General features: G+C 43.3%; 1 protein-coding gene across 2 annotated transcripts in view; it reads left to right on the forward strand.

Annotated features, from left to right (window-relative positions):
* Positions 1 to 17,651, forward strand: part of LOC140546440 (atrial natriuretic peptide receptor 1) — a 52,093-nt gene that overhangs the window by 4,849 nt on the left and 29,593 nt on the right. For both annotated transcript variants that reach the window (XM_072669696.1, XM_072669695.1), the window contains exons 6-17: positions 78 to 199; positions 678 to 824; positions 932 to 1,086; positions 2,176 to 2,311; positions 2,425 to 2,516; positions 3,304 to 3,442; positions 6,763 to 6,841; positions 9,172 to 9,271; positions 12,864 to 12,962; positions 13,173 to 13,250; positions 14,909 to 15,013; positions 15,803 to 15,874. In XM_072669696.1, coding sequence (XP_072525797.1) covers positions 78 to 199; positions 678 to 824; positions 932 to 1,086; positions 2,176 to 2,311; positions 2,425 to 2,516; positions 3,304 to 3,442; positions 6,763 to 6,841; positions 9,172 to 9,271; positions 12,864 to 12,962; positions 13,173 to 13,250; positions 14,909 to 15,013; positions 15,803 to 15,874 — 1,324 coding nt within the window. The remainder of the gene's footprint in view (positions 1 to 77; positions 200 to 677; positions 825 to 931; positions 1,087 to 2,175; positions 2,312 to 2,424; positions 2,517 to 3,303; positions 3,443 to 6,762; positions 6,842 to 9,171; positions 9,272 to 12,863; positions 12,963 to 13,172; positions 13,251 to 14,908; positions 15,014 to 15,802; positions 15,875 to 17,651) is intronic.

Below are 17,651 nucleotides of genomic sequence, written 5' to 3' on the forward strand. Positions count from 1 at the left end.
TAAATGCCTTCCACATTGTACCGCCCTGTACATATGGTAGTACGTAGTCTTACCAGATCTTTACTTTCTTCTAAAAGGTACCAAGCAGAGCATAACAACATCACTGTGGCAAAGTATCTGGAGATCCAAGACCCTCATTCTGCTAATTCCACTCTGCAGCAGCCCTGGGCCCTCAATGAAATCGCAGAAGTGTCTCGGAGTAAGTAAAGTAACAAAATATAAGCTGAAATATAAGCCATAACATTAATACCACCGACCAAAAAAGCTGACCAATCCAGGCATAGATGACACAAGAACTCTGAAGTCGTCCTGTGGTATCTGAGACCGAGACATTGGCAGCAATGAGTCCTATAAGTCCTGTAAGAGCCTTAGGTGCCCATGACCCTCCACCAGTTCATCGGCTTTTCTTTCTTGAACAACCTTTAGTAGGTACTGACCACTGCTTGCCAGGAAAACCCCACAGGACCTGTTTTGGAGATACTCTGACCCAGTTGCCTTCTGCTAGACATTTTAACATCTCGCCTTCAAGAACTGACAGATGCCACTGTGAATGTTTTTCACTTCACCTGTCAGTGGTACTAATGTTATGGCTGATTGGTGTGTAGGACAGTTCTGCATCTGATTATTTCGGTTCCCCAGTCACTGCTCAAATTCTGCTTCTGCCTCTTCTTCTGCAGTTGTAGTAATAGCAGCCCCTGGAGAGGTAGTACGCAGGCTTCTTATTGAAGCTCAAAGCAGAGGCCTGACCAATGGAGAATACGTGTTCTTCTGCTTCAAACCCTACAACCAGGAGGAAATGTTTGGCACTTTTGACTGGAAACAAGGTACACTCTGAAGGACCTTCTCAGATTGATGATGAAATACTGAAGGACCATGCTAAAGTAAAGCATTGGGCTGTTCAATTGATGACCATTGGTTGTCTTATCCTCAGGAGATGAACATGACACAGTAGCAAAGCAGGCCTACCAGGCACTTTTCCTCTTGTCCATGTATGAACCCAGCGATGAACGTTACAAGGCCTTTGCAGAAAATGTCATCAAGAGGTCAAGAGAGGACTTTGGCTACACGTATGGACCTCAGGAGAAGGTTGTATTGGACATTATGAAGCAACTCACTTCTGTGTAATACGTTACTATTAATGTTTAGAATCAGTCCCTTCTTCGGTGATGAAACCCTGACTGATATACACTACCAGGCAAAAGTTTGGACACAGCAGGTTGAAAGTGTGCTGATCATTCATAGTAGTTAGGATGTCAAGGCTGGGGGGATTCATGTAGGCCTTGAAAGTTCTTTAAACTATGCTGGACTGAAAGGAGATGGTTTGGTCATGTAGGCTATTAAGGCTACTTGCATTTACATTTAAGGCATTTAGCAGACGCTCTTATCCAGAGCGACTTACAAAAATGCTTTGCTCTTTACTCAAGAAAAACCTCAGCTAGTTTGAATAGACTAATAATTCAAAGATACCTCTAAGTTTAGACTCTATTAAACACAAGTCAGTGAGGAGACCACTACTGTTCGCCCAAGTACTCTCAGAAGAGGAGGGTCTTCAGTCTGCGTTTGAAGACAGCGAGCGACTCTGCCGTTCGGACACCCAGGGGAAGCTCGTTCCACCACTTTGGTGCAGGACAGAAAAAAGCCTGGACGCTTGCCTTCCGTGGATTTTGAGGGATGGCGGGTCGAGCAGAGCCGTACTTGAAACTCGAAGGGCTCTTGGTGCGGATTGGCTTTTGACCATTGCCATCAAGTACGGAGGGGCTGGTCCGTTCTTGGCTTTGTAGGCCAGAGTCACGGTTTTGAATCTGATGCAGGCAGCTACGGGAAACCAGTTATTGGTTATTGGTCTTGCTAATGCTTGTACATTAACATGCTGTAGATATATAATTTGAGAGGTATTTCCACCCTCACACACACACATTACCATGGTCCTACAACTTAGGTCTGCTTGAAACCCCCCAGTCATGACATCCTAATTACGGCTCCTAATTTCTTTGGGAAAAAAAAGCAGTTGGGTCAATTTTGTTTAAGAAGATGATCAGCACACATCCGACCAGGTGTGTCCAAACTTTTGACTGGCACTGAACATCAGAAGGAAATTTTCCAGTCTTCAAACCTGATAATCTTGCTCCAGAGGCAGATGTACAGGTGGTAATAGTCTTGTCTGTATCTCGACAGGTTTCAATACTGGCAGCCATCGCTCATGACAGCGTCTGGCTTTATGCCCAAGCGTTGAACGAAACCTTGATGGAGAATGCTGACCCATTTGATGGTGTCGCGGTCACTCGCCGGATGTGGAACAGGACAATCACGGGTTAGCTGAGCTCTACAATGACCTTATTTAACACTGGCCTAAAGTTTCTGTTTACTGTTCACTGAAGTGCCTTGGAGATAAGGGTATTATGGGACATTTCTCTGCTCCACCAGGTATTCAAGGAGACGTGACAATGGACGCTAGCGGAGACCGCGAGCCAGCGTACATGCTGGCACACACTCAGGGCACCGACAGCCAGTTTCAGGTGACACATGCACAGTACAGGTCACAGTGTTTGACAAACACTATATTGACAAAAGTATGGGGACACCTGGCCATTCATTGCTTCTTCTGAAATCAAGGGTATTAAAAAGAGGATATTCTCATTTTGTGGGAGGAACTCTTTCTACTGTCCAGGGAAAAAGGCTTTCTACAAGATTGCTTCACAGACAAGAGCATTAGTGAGGTCTGGATGAGGTCAGGATGATCACCACATCACCTCATCCCCAACTGCCCAACTCATCCTTAAACTACTGGATAGAGCATCATCCATCACTCCAGTTCACAGAACACAGTTCTTCCACTGCACCACAGCTCAATGCTGGTGGGCTTTATACCCCTCCAGCCCACACCTGGCATTAGGCAGCATGGTGCCAGTAGGTTGATATTTATCTGCTCCGGAGAGTCCTATTCCACTGGCAGTACATCTCTACAGTGACTAGACAAGCTGTCTGTGTGTGCATTTGCACATCTGTATATTAGTAATGGGTGCAACTTAAAGTAGCTGAGTGCATTCATTAGAAGGGTGTCCACAAACTTCAGACAAGCCAACTTACCCTTTGGCAGCACTATTTAAAGCCCAGAGAGTCCAGAGAGTGTAGAAAATAGACTCTGAAACTCTTCCAGTGCTTTGTAGCTCCAATTTGTCATAATATCACAGATGTTTAATAATTTAAAGGAACAGCTTCCCGCTCACTCTTCACTGCTGTCCACAGAACTTCTAAAGGGTATTATCCTGGCTCTTTCCTTTATCCACTGCTGTCTGTTTGCAGGTCATTGCTAACTACTTTGGGACTAATAAGGTCTACGAGGCAGTGGAGGGATTTCACATTAGCTGGCCTGGTGGAAGAAGGAGTCCTCCTAAAGACTCTCCTGAATGTGGATTTAAGGGAGAACTCTGCTCCAACCTAGGTACTACACCACTTGTCTGAGCACACAGCCTCACACACCGTTCAGATTCTTTAAAAAAGAGGGTTTCTCTCCCTTTTGGCTTTGATGCACCTTTTACACACTCTTGCCATTCCCCCAAGCAGCTTCATGACGAGGCACCTGCTGAGATCTTGCTGGCTTGCTTTCTTTTTCTGATTCTAGTGCTTCTCACGTTCTCCTAGAACATGGATGAACGTCTAGATATGCCTGTGAGGAACCAAATAGTCAAACCTTGGCTAAATCCAAAACCACATACTCCTGCTTTTGTTGGAGTGACTGTCTCCACTGTCCAGGGAAGAAGGCTTGCTTCTAGATTTTGCTGGAGCATTGCTGTGAGAATTTGATTGCATTCAGCGACAAGAGCTTTAGTGAGGTTGGGATGTTGGATGATCACCACTCCACCTTGTTCCTAACTCTCCAACTCGTCCCAAAAGTATTGGATGGAGCACCAACCATCATTCCAGAGAACACAGTAGTTCCACTGCTCTACAGCTCAATGCCGGGGGGCGTTATACCTCTCTAGCCCACACCTGGCGTAGGGCATGGTGTTTAAATGCTGCAGTGACTTCTATTATATTGACAGTACTTCTCTACAGGAACTAGACAAGCTGTGTGGGTGTGTGCATTTGCACATTTGCAGAGTAGCTGCATGCATTCATTAGAAGGGGTGTTCACAAATATTTGGACATATATGACAGTTTTATTTTCTGTCAAATATTGTGACATCTTCTATATCTTCTTATATAGATGACATTAGGCCTCATTTAAAATGATAATATTTACATGCAAATGTATTAATATGCAAATTAGCTCAATACAGAGCAGGAATGTATCATAAATATATTGTTGCAAAGTACAAAAATCTTTATTCCCTGCAATAAAGCTAAAATCTAGCTCCTCTGTATAGAAAAGCATAGCGTCTGATGTCTCATTTTCATATTGATTGCTAGGTGATCACATAAATGTCTAGGTGAATTGTGGGCAGCAGGGGGAGCTAAAGATCCAGGTTTAACTCTGACCTTAAGCGTTTTTTGTGGTAATTTCTGCATGTATGTGTGTGTATATAGTCAAGAGAGAGAGAGGGAAAGAGAGAGAAAGAGAGGGAGAGAGCACAAGAGAGAGAGAGAGTCTCTCATCCTGGGCCGTGACCTCTGCTCTTCCTTTGATTAAAAAGAGAAGAAGACTAAGAAAAATGAAAGGAGAATATAACCTCACCTTGAATAATTCAATAATGCCTGCAAGACCCAAACCTCTACTTCTCTGAAATATAGATTTTACCCTTTTCCCTGATTCACGTCCACCTTCAGCCAGCAGATATAAGTAATAAAAGTGGGAGAGGGTTTACGTAAGCACTCTAAATCTACTTATCAGCACAACAGGCAGATCATTCAGTGGACTTTTGCATTGAGATCCAGGCTTCAGCTACTGTTTCAGCTATACAGCATACCCGTGTCCATGTGTTTAGATAGCAGTGTGTCACACCGTCCCAGAGAACCACATAAGCCAGTACTTTTCAATGAGTGCGGACCACGCTTGCTTGGCTGAGGCATTTTGGGGGAATTCTGGAGTTATTGTAATTATCAATTATCAATTTTTTGTCAACTTTGAGGTTTTATAACACTTCAAATTAAGTGCATTCTGGGAATTATTGTGGTATAAACACAGATATAGGGCCTTATTATAGCTCTCTTTTGATGTAGTGTATGTGTCTGTGTGTCTTTGCTATGGTAACGACGGGAAAGGTACGACTTGTGCGTCTCAGAGTGCACAAAAGACATGTACTAAGTCTCTTAATTGATCATGGGTGTGTTTTGGGCGTGATGTGCATGAAACCAATCAGCGTGTCACTTGCCATTCCCTTTAAGAGCCAGGTGCTGGTGCTGGTGCTGGTGCTGGTGCCGGTCTGACTTTGGTGGATTGCTTTTGGGCACGTGCCTGTGTTGACAATTCACTGCCAAGACAGCAATGAACAGCAATGACTGTTGACATCTGCCTAGGTTGTTTTCAGTCAGTGGTGCACCTGTGTTTTCCATTGCCAAGATAGCAATATGCCAGAAATTTACATGAACACACCTCATTTCAAGACCACCACGCCCACTGGCACAGATATATTCACAAGCACTGCTGCTATTTAAACAATGCAAGTGGAAGGTGAGAGAATAGACTGTTGGAGGGGTGTAAGATAGCAACGTGCCTTTCACAGTTTATTATGGTCTTGTTTTTTGTACAACAAAGCCTGAATTTGACACTATGCATTAAGCTTTATTCGTTATAGCCTGGATTGGGACAATGAACATATATATAATTAATAATATATAATTTGTTTGTCAGATTTTTCCCTCTTTCTTTCAATTTGATACTGCCAATTAACCCACCTGTTCATGGCCCCCCTAGCACTAGCATCACTGAGCAGCCGACCCAATTGAAGGAATATGCTGGGTCCTCAGCTCTACCGCTGCTGCTAACAGATGTCTGTGCTGGCCAACATCACACAAAAGTGATGAGGGGAGAAAGCACCATTTACCCCCTGGAGTAGATGGCATAAGAAACCACATAAGCAAGTATTTTTGAACGAGTTCTTGAGTGGCCCAGCTGTCTAAGTGCAGCCTCTGTAATAATAAGTAGTTTGTAAAGTGCGGACCACATTTGCTTGGCTGAGGCAAGGAAGGGGAATTTTAACTGGAGTTCTGGGGGACTTTGAGCTCATAGGACCCGAAGACCACGAGACCCTACATGAACCTATTGGCTAGAGGGGTAAAAAAGCCCCCTAGCACTGAGCTGTGGAGCAGTGGAAATGTGTTTTCTGGAATAATGGATGGTGCTCCATTTAATATTTTGGAATAATCTGGGGAGTTGGGAATGAGGTGGGGTGGTGATCATCCAACATCCTGACCTCACTAATGCTCTCTTCACTGAATGCAATCCAATCCTCACAGCAATGCTCCTCCATAATCTGGTAAAAGCCATCTTCCTTGGACAGTAGAGACAGTTTGATTTTGGAAGAAACAATGAATGATCAGGTGTCCCAAAACTTTTGTCCATGTAGTGTATAGATTTGTTACCATTTTTAATTATTCAACAGCAATTTAACAACAGCAAGTGTGGGAAGAGTTACGCAACTGTTCGTCTTATCTGCGCTGCACGCATATCATTCATCATGCTCTTTCTCCTCCCAGCATTACCTCTGGCTAGCCTTTGTTTCCAGAATAGGGTCCATTCCTTCTGAATTTTCCCCTATTAGCACACTGATGCCAAACCTTGCCTAATGCCTTACATCGTATGAATGTAATGTGTTGTTGCAGAGGGAAGATTTTCTATCGCTGTGGGCCTTATTGTTAGCCTGATAGCCATAGGGTCCTTCGCAATGGGCATCCTTTACAGGTAATGCAGCTTTATCCGACCCAATCCTATTCTGTGTTGTTATCACTGTCCTATCCTATGCTATCCTGCACTTTATCTTATCTCATATTACTTTATCTTATCTCATATTCATATTTCTTCTGATTCATGCCATCAGGGAAATGTCTTGAACATGGTATACTGGCATGAGCAGCCGAACAGAGCTGACAGAGTTTGAGGTGACATTTCTATAATTTCCAGTCAAACCAGCCATTAAAGTCAGGTTCTTCAGTTTTTCAGTGGATACTTTTAAGGAGTAGAAGCCAGAAGATAATCCACTTGCCTTAGAAGGCGGAAAGTAAAGAACAATACACTATATGTCCAAATGTTTGTGGACACCCCTTCTAAGGAGTGCATTCAGCTGGCCCCTGTTGAGGAGTACTGCCAACAGAATTGGACTCTCTGGAGCAGATAACCACAAACCTATTGGCACCATGCCCAATGCCAGCCATGGACTAGATGGGAATGAAGCCACAAGCATTGAGCTGTGGAGCAGTGGAACTGTGTTCTCTGGAATGATGGATGTTGCTCCATCTAATACTCCTGTTGTTGTCACTGAATGCAATCAAATCATCACAGCAATGCTTCAAAATCTAGTCGAAAGCCTTTGCCAAAACACTAAAGATGCCTAGTCCAACAAAAGCAGTTTGAAGAAACAATATATAAGCTAGTGTCCCAATACTTGTGTCCATATAGTGTATATATAATGTATGTGAAAGAACAGGAGTTTTCCAAAACTGGATCTCCAAAGGTGAGAATACAAAGAAAAGGGGGACGCTTAGCTTGTGGACCCTCAGATAAACAGCACTTCCAAGCTTCCGTCTTCAGGAGAGAGAAGAAAATCCATTTGTGCTGTGCGTACGTTCAAATGCAGGCTAGTCGTAAGCAAGCTCGGGTTTACGCATTACTAAATTAAAACACAACTAGCAACTGTACATTGGAGCTGGTAGCTACTAAATATTTACACCTACCCTTGAGCAGGTGCAAGTTATGACAAAACCAATGGCAATTAAAATATGCCATATATATGGAGGACAGGAATCAGCTTACCTGCTGGATGTTAAGAGACAAGCTATGACTTTTAGATAACTATCATGATGTGGATATCTGTTATCAAATGATCAAATTATGCAAATAATCGATCTGCTTTCTGCCAAGTCAGCATTAAATTGAGCTCATGTACAAATATTGTATATAATGTATGAAATGATAACCATTACAGTATTGGTTTTTGGTTTGTAAAAGGCTTATTACTATGGCAGATGTAACCTGACATGATTATGTACATTTCTACACAGACATCTGTGTATAATAAACACACAAATATATTTTAAAATATATGGATACATTTAAATATGGATATATTGTTTCGGAAGAAACAGTAAATGAGATGGTGTCCCAATACTGTGTATACATAATGTACATGAAAGAACAGGAGTTTTCCAAAACGATATATATATATATATATATATATATATATATATATATATATATATACTTTTATTATAGTTTGAAACAATTATTTAATTAAAAAAGCAACAGCATGTTGATTGACAAGTTGTACATTGCTTTATCATAAAGCGACAGTGTTTACCTCGACCTGTTTTTTTTATAGCTGTTATTAGATAAGACGGAACGTACAGATTTCTGTAGAAGGACAGTATTAGACTGGTCTACAACTAAAGACTTAGTCAAGCCTTTCGAAACTGACTTAAGAACGAATGTACGCAAAACTGGTTCACCCCAGTCCAAGGAAATAAAATAATCCTCCTCCATACTGACTTCTAACAGAGTCACAGAGCAGTAACAGTAACAGGACTTTTAGACTTGGTTCTGGAAGGTGATCCTTGATTTATTTGAAGGTTTGTGTAAGCCTGCCCGCTCTGCCGGTGTCTCTCTCTCTCTCTTTTCATATAAAATGCAAGATTATGATAAGAGAGTGGTTTTAGCTTGGAGCGTACTCACTCAGCGTTTAATGAGGGTTACCTTTTAAAGTTTCTTTCATGAACAGGCAAAGTGTTAGCCTGTTCAGTTATTAAACTTAGCTTTGAATGGCTTCGTTTACATCTTAACCATTTAATTATGCAGTCAAGTGCTGTCTCTGGGACTCCCGAGCTGCACCGTTGTTTCTGTGTGTTAGTGTACCTGTTGTGTGGCTGGTAAAAAAAATTGGACTTGAGAGTAAGTATGTTCTTTGTGGATATTTGTGATGGCACAAAGTGAACTACTACTGAAGAGAAGATCCTTAAATGGGCAAACTCGGATGGCCAATAAAGTCTCTATCTGATTCTTAACCTGGGTTTTATTAACAGGAAGTACAAACTCCAGGAGAAGGCCTCCATGATGCTCTGGAAGATTGATGCCGATGATGTCATCATGATGGAGCCTCGCTCTTTGAATGTGGCAAGCAAGGTGTGCAATAGAATAGTCTTCCATAATGGTCCTTATCTTAGTTTAGGAATATGAAACTGCAAATAAACAGTATATCGTTGTTGACACGCAGACATCTTATATCTTTAGTCAACTTTACAGGTGAGGGAAAAACCTTCTTAACGTTTGATAGAAGTCAATGTAAAAAGAATACAGTAATTTTGGAGCATTTCTATTGGTCCGTACATAATATAAAGAACAACTGCCAGATTCATATGATCTCAAAAAGTGAAAGGGAACGACCCGAGTGGCCCGTGGAATAAGGTTCTGTCAGTATGACCAGAGGATCACTAGGGCCTAGAGAGAACACACTTGGCCTTGCTCTCTCCAGGGTGGGTAGGTGGGCACCTTGCTCCAATGCTGGCCGACACTGGCATCAGTGCAATGCTGGCCGACAGTGGCATCAGTGCAATGCTGTCCAACTCTAGCATCAGTGCAATGCTGGCCGACAGTGGCATCAGTGCAGTGTTGTCCAACACTGGCATCAGTGCAATGCTGGCTGACACTGGCATCAGTGCAATACTGGCCGACACTGGCATCAGTGCAATGCTGTCTGACTCTAGCATCAGTCCAATGGTGTCCGACTCTAGCATCAGTGCAGTGTTGTCCAACACTGGCATCAGTGCAATGCTGGCTGACACTGGCATCAGTGCAATGCTGTCCGACACAGGCATCAGTGCAATGTTGTGTGACACTAGCATCAGTGCAATGGTGTCCGACACTAGCATCAGTGCGATGCTGGCCGACACTGGCAACAGTGCAATGGTGTCCGACACTAGCATCAGTGCAATGCTGGCCGAAAGTGGCATCAGTGCAATGCTGTCCGACTCTGGCATCAGTGCAATGCTGTCCGACTCTAGCATCAGTGCAATGTTGTCCAACACTGGCATCAGTGCAATGCTGGCCGACACTGGCATCAGTTCGATGCTGTCCAACTCTAGCATCAGTGCAATGCTGGCCGACAGTGGCATCAGTTCGATGCTGTCCAACTCTAGCATCAGTGCAATGCTGGCCGACACTGGCATCAGTTCGATGCTGTCCAACTCTAGCATCAGTGCAATGCTGGCCGACAGTGGCATCAGTGCAATGCTGTCCGACACTAGCATCAGTGCAATGCTGTCCGACTCTAGCATCAGTGCAATGCTGGCCGACTCTAGCATCAGTGCAATGCTGTCCGACACTGGCATCAGTGCAATGCTGTCCGACACTAGCATCAGTGCAATACTGTCCGACACTGGCATCAGTGCAATGGTGTCCGACACTAGCATCAGTGCGATGCTGGCCGACACTGGCATCAGTGCAATGCTCTCCGACTCTAGCATCAGTGCAATGCTGTCCGACACTGGCATCAATGCAATGCTGTCCGACTCTAGCATCAGTGCAATGCTGTCCGACACTGGCATCAATGCAATGGTGTCCGACACTGGCATCAGTGCAATGCTGTCCGACACAGGCATCAGTGCAATGCTGTCCAACTCTAGCATCAGTGCAATGCTGGCCGACTCTAGCATCAGTGCAATGCTGTCCGACACTGGCATCAGTGCAATGCTGTCCGACACTAGCATCAGTGCAATACTGTCCGACACTGGCATCAGTGCAATGGTGTCCGACACTAGCATCAGTGCGATGCTGGCCGACACTAGCATCAGTCCAATGGTGTCCGACACAGGCATCAGTGCAATGTTGTCTGACACTAGCATCAGTGCAATGGTGTCCGACACTGGCATCAGTGCAATGCTGTCCGACACAGGCATCAGTGCAATGGTGTCCGACACTAGCATCAGTGCAATGCTGGCCGACAGTGGCATCAGTGCAATGCTGTCCGACTCTGGCATCAGTGCAATGTTGTCCAACACTGGCATCAGTGCAATGCTGGCCGACACTGGCATCAGTTCGATGCTGTCCAACTCTAGCATCAGTGCAATGCTGGCCGACAGTGGCATCAGTGCAATGCTGTCCGACTCTAGCATCAGTGCAATGCTGTCTGACTCTGGCATCAGTGCAATGGTGTCCGACACTAGCATCAGTGTGATGCTGTCCAACTCTAGCATCAGTGCGATGCTGGCCGACACTGGCATCAGTGCAATGCTGTCCAACTCTAGCATCAGTGCGATGTTGTCCGACTCTAGCATCAGTGCAATGTTGTCCAACACTGGCATCAATGCAATGCTGGCCGACACTGGCATCAGTGCAATGGTGGCCGACACTAGCATCAGTGCGATGCTGTCCAACTCTAGCATCAGTGCAATGTTGTCCAACACTGGCATCAATGCAATGTTGTCCAACACTGGCATCAATGCAATGCTGTCCGACACAGGCATCAGTGCAATGTTGTCCGACACTAGCATCAGTGCCATGGTGTCCGACACTGGCATCAGTGCAATGCTGTCCGACACAGGCATCAGTGCAATGTTGTCCGACTCTAGCATCAGTGCAATGTTGTCCGACAGTGGCATCAGTGCAATGCTGGCTGTCACTGGCAGTTTTTCAATGCCGGGTGTAGTCCTGGATATCCTGATAATGAAGGTGAGGAACCCGTGTTTTCTCAGTACTGCTACTTGATTGGCCCTTTTGCCTACCACACCTCTACTGGTGCCTTTAATGGACACCGTTGGGTCTGCTGCAGGGGACCACCGCTCACTGATGTTTGGATTTTTTACTCTGGAACATATCTCGGAGTGGAGGACAGTGTCCTGTAGGCAAAGCTGTGATAGGGACATCTTCCTGCCACTGCCAGGAGCCTTCCTTCAGGAACCCCCCAAACTCGTGTTCTTCTTCTTTAAATGCTGCTCAAATCTGCCCTTATCTGCCTGTTCTGCCAACCCTTGGGTGACCTACCAGAGCTTTGCTCCTACTACTTTCACAATCTTGAGTAGGCATGTCATTGCTGAACTGACAAAGCCCCAGAAATCCACTTTCCATCCACAAGTTAGGTCACAGACCTCCACCCGGCTGCAACCTTCTGGGAAGCCTTTACACAAGATTTTGGGACATTTCACCACAAAAGCTTTAGCGAAATCAGGTACTAATTCATCCAAAGGTGTTGGATGGAGCTTCCCAGAAGTGTCCTCAGGCTCATGTGCAGATCTTCCAGAGCCTCCCATTTCATTGTTGATGCTTTTCTGTGGAGATGACACAAGCCATGAAGCATTTGAGCACCTATGTCAGCAATGGATGCACTTCAGCCCAGCTGAATTCACTAATAAAGAGGTGTGTCCACAAACCTTTGGACATACAGTGCAGCTCATCTGTCTTCTCAAGGACGCTTAGTATGATAAATGTGTTTGTGTGTGTGTGCTCCGGGTCACGTAGTCCTGTATTGTCTATTACTTCTAATGCCAAGTCACAGCGCATGGTCATCTGTTTATGTCACAGATTGTGGTTTTGCGTCTGCTCGTAATGATAGGCTTTACAGGGCGATTACACCATGCTCGTGTGGTCGTGTTAGCAGTGTTCAGTTAGCTGACGTATTTGCACACATTTCAAACTGCCTTAAATAACTGCTTTCGCTACTAGCTCCTATTAAGCCAATTACATTTTCCATTCAGACCGTTTCCTTCCTTGCACCCACCAGGCCCAGCTCTTCAGATCTAAGTCCATACAGGCCTCACTGGAGTCCATCATCTGCGGCATGAAGGACAGGCCAGCAGCTCACCGGACTGCAGTTTATAATGTGAGTTTATAAGGCCTTGACCTTTCTTCTTGCCACCTTGTGCATCAGTTAACATTGAAGTCTGAGGCAGCCTTGACCTCATGTATTCATCTGTAGTACAAAAGGCCACACCGAAGCAATTCCATCCTACATGGAAGGCAGTGTAGTTAAGCTCTGAGTGAATGTAGCTTGCCCTAACCGTGGCCTCCCCTCTGCCTGTGTGTGATTAAGGAGACTATCTGCTGTGTTCGCCTTTTGAATGTGAAGAACGTGAACCTGAGCAGCGACCTGCTGACCGAACTCAAACAGGCGAGTGGAGTTCACTTAACCATCGCTGCTCACATCTCCAAATGTAGATGATTTACACTCTTAACAATTAAGGGGCCACAATGATGCAATGATTCTTTGAACAATGTCATTTTTGGTTCCTTAAGGAACCAAGAAGCTTAAACCTGGTAAAGAATTGACTTCTTTATGGAACTTAATGTGTTTTTTTCAATGGTATCATTAAAAAGTTCAGAATCACTTATATATATAAATATATGTTGTTTTAATTATTAAAATATTATGAATTTCTGGTACTATTCTATCAAAGATAATAATTTACATTAAATATTATGTACTATAAATGTCAATAATCAATTTCCTGTCAACTTTGATGTTTTATAGCTCTTCACATGCAGTGTATTCTGGGTATTAGTCTGGTAATTAACACAAATTAAGGGTTTATTAAGGTCTTTCTTTTATTCAACAAAGCCTGAATTAGACACTATGCATTATGCTTTATTCATTATGACCTTTTTTAGTAATTAGTAACTGCAGGTCTATTATGTGAACATCACCAATAATTGTATTATTCTAATTATTATTTATTATTTTTTCTTTAATATTAATATCAATATTTTGTACTCCTAATTTGGTACTGCCAATGAACCCATCTATTCATAGCTCCCCCTAGCACTAGCAATGCTCCTGGTACTAGGAGGGTGTCCTACACATGTGTCTTCCAATACATACAAAGCCGGCCACCTCCTCTTTTCAAACTACTGCCGATGCGGCTTTGCCGGGCAGCCGACATGCTCTAAGAAATGTGCCATGATGGTCCCCAGCTCTACCGCACCAGCTAACAGTCGTTAAAGACTGATGAGGGGAGAAAGCACCATATACCCACCCGGCGAGAACAAGGCCAAAGCAGCATGGCTTGGAATTCAAACTCGCAATCCTCAGGCCATAGTCGCAGCACATTAGATCACTGAGCCACTCAGAGCCTGAATTAGACATTTCTAATGCATAATTATTAAGTATGCCATAGGCTTCATTCATTATAACCTTCATTAGTACATAATTGAAGGTCTGTTCTGTAAAAATCACTAACTTAGTTGAAATAATGCACAATAAACACTTTGTTACCACCCTGTTATGCAAAGTACGTAGGACCGAAAGCTGATTCAAACTGAACCCTTGGTTCATATACGTGTTTGCAATCAGTATCAGTATCAGTATAAGAATTTGTGACTCATTAACTACCTAATTAGTGCCTTTTTGCCTCTAATTAGTGATGCGTAGAACCTCAATTTAGAATTCTTAAAGGATTAGTGACCTATTTTACATATACGTTTATGGCATTTAGCAGACACTCTTATCAAGGGCAAGGGTTACAGGGTTACTCATATTACACAGGTGGGCCAATGCAGTGTTAGGAGTCTGGCCCAAGGACTCTTATTGGCGTAGTGCAGCATAGTCAACCAGGCCGGGAATCGAACCCCAGTCTCCCACATGGTGTGGTAGCTCAGTGCCAGATAGGGGTGTTATCTGTTGCGCCACACCAACCACACACTCATTGCTTCAGTAAACTCACAAACGCAATAAACCTCAAGCTTTTCAATGGTTGCGTGCTGGTAGTTTGTCTAGATTAGGCCTGGAAATTATCATGTTTTCCAACACCTGTGTGTATTTCTGTGTTTCAGTGCAGAGATCTGACCCACCAGAACATCTGTAAGTTTATTGGCGCTTGCCTGGACCCTCCTCAGCCTGTAATTCTGACGGAATACTGCCCTAAAGGAAGTCTGCAGGTTTTACACTACTTTAACTACATTCATCCATTTACTAGTTAAACAATAAGAGGGAGTGTGTTACCGTAAATAACATTACGGCTGTAATTTGGTTGCAGGCACAAGCTGATGAGCCATGATGTTGATTTGTGATAACACCTGACACCTGAAAAACAGTTTTTACAAACTTACGAAGCAAATAAATCAAAGAAGCCATGAATTTCATCCTGAATATGCTTTAATACTGAAAAATCCTTCCGCCAAAAAGTAGTTCCACAACGAATGAGTTATTGCTATTTAATGGTAACAATTCTGTAATGTCTCCCTCTGCTGGCCTAAGCTCATGTGCAGGCCATATGGTCCAGTGTGTAAGGGCTAAGCTCCGCCCTTCACCTGAGGCTCATCTCCAGCACACAGGTGCAGTTTATGATGGGGCTGATTAGGACTCCTCGTAAGCACCTCAGTTTTGTTTGGTGTTCTTTGTGAAGGCCCTTCTGCCTTCCCTGCATTCCTTGCCCTTTGCTGATACTGTAAAGCCCACCTCATTGAGGTATATTGTAGCCACAGAACTGTCCAGGTATCAACTTCAGCCAGAGACGTTATAATAATTGAGTAGACTGGCCACTGGTTGAAATACGATTGGAAGTTCTTGTAAGGCTCAACAAGGCGTTTGTTTATGGAGAAAGGCCCACCCTTTAAAAAAAAAAAGAGCCAATCAGCTTGCTGGTTAAACTACGAGCAGAAGAGAGTCGAAAGTCCCCCTTGATGACAGATTGGAACTGACAGAACCTTTCCTTTTTCAATTGGCAGGACATTCTGAAGAATGACTCCATTAAGCTGGACTGGAGCTTCAAGTGCTCTCTGATGCTGGACATTGTGAAGGTATACACAACAACAAGACCTTGGTGTGTGCGTGTGTAGCCAGTATGTTGACAAGGTGTTGGAAAAGTTGGTCTCACCAAAAGCCCATCTGATCCCCTGATTAATCATAAGCATCTCTCTCACAGCCGCTCACAACCAGAAACAAATGGAAATCACAGCTATCAGTGACCACTGCTGCAGGAATGCACACTTGAAACTAAGGAAAATTCTGACCTCTCTCACAGGAAAACAGCCCTTAAACGACAGCTTCACAACTGCAGATGTGTGTGTGTGTGCATGTGAGCAGGCTTGCTAGCTTCCTATCGTATATGTGTGTGTGGAGGGGGGAGGGTGGTTAAAATACTCATTAAATACTTCCTCTGCTTTTTAGTCTGTAATCAGTGAAGAGTGGATCCTCACCTGAGACTATCTAACACTTCATGAAGTATCAGTGGCTCTGAAGCTGCAGTAGACCTGCACAAAGCAATGTGTACTGTCCTCGCTGATGTGCTGTAACTTCAGTTAGACAGCCAGCTGAACTCCATACACATGACACTGGAGTCAGGGAATAGCCTTTAGCTCCTTAATGTATTGCAGACTCACTGTAAGTGAAGATGTGTCACAAGAGTGAAACAAACAAACAAAACAACAAAGTAAAAGATTCTTCAAACAATTTCCTATAAGATGTTTTCAGACATAAGCATTAAAGGTAATCACTGATCCATATCTAGCATATGTTTATCCAAGCAGCCGCATGTGAAAGGCCAACACAGCTAGCATAAAACTGAGGCTCCAACCTAATGTTTTCTTTTTCTTTTCTCCTGACCATTAATTATGACTTTATATCTCTAGATAACATATCAAACTTACAAGCAATTTCATAAGCATTTCAGCTTACGAGCAATGCCTCCGCTGGCACATCGACAGGACGGCTACTGATTGTCTCCTAACAGCTCTACACGTGAACATATGCTTCCTACTTTCGGTCTAAACAGAAAGTACAAATATATATATATATATATATATATATATATATATATATATAAATTTTCTGGGGGGCAGAACACAGTAAACCAGACACTATCTAGAACCCACATGAGTCAACATGCTGCCAGTTACACTGTAATAACAGGTGAATTTAGGTAATAATCAATGCTCAATAATTTGCGTAACAGGGTGGTAAGTGGGTATGTGTATTTGTGTGTTATTACAACTAATAAAGCAGTAATCTCTAATTATATACTAATAAGGGCCTAAATTAATAAAGCCTAATATCTAATTCAAACTGTATTAAACAAAGGACAAGACCTTCATAAACCCCTAATTTGTGTTCCTTGAGATAAGGCCTTTTATTTCTATACACATTTCATATACATTTCTATACATTATTTCCAGCTTTCTCACTTATTGTGGAATCACCTGCAGCTCTGTAGCATCCTAACAAGCGAACAAGTCCCTCTAATATTAGGGATGTACTAATTTGGTCTGGTTAGGAACATGTGTAAAACATTTGGAGGATGTCCTGGAAACATAGGGAATATCATATTGTGTGAGTGTGTGTGTAATTGTGTGTGGCATGTGCAGATTTTAGAAGTATAGCAGGCTTCTGAGGGCTAGTTTATAGTATTTCACATCTTAATTTTAACAAAACAACATTTAATAATTTATCTAAGAAATATATTATTGTTAAAATTGTGTTCCTGGACCCTTATTTAGCAACTTTTCAGGCTTTTTTCTTTTCCAGAGGAGCCATTCAGGAAGCAAACATGCAAGTCAACCAGCCGGTTGACTTGACCAA

This window comes from Salminus brasiliensis, chromosome 24 (genome assembly GCF_030463535.1).
Source record: "Salminus brasiliensis chromosome 24, fSalBra1.hap2, whole genome shotgun sequence".
Lineage (NCBI taxonomy): Eukaryota > Metazoa > Chordata > Actinopteri > Characiformes > Bryconidae > Salminus > Salminus brasiliensis.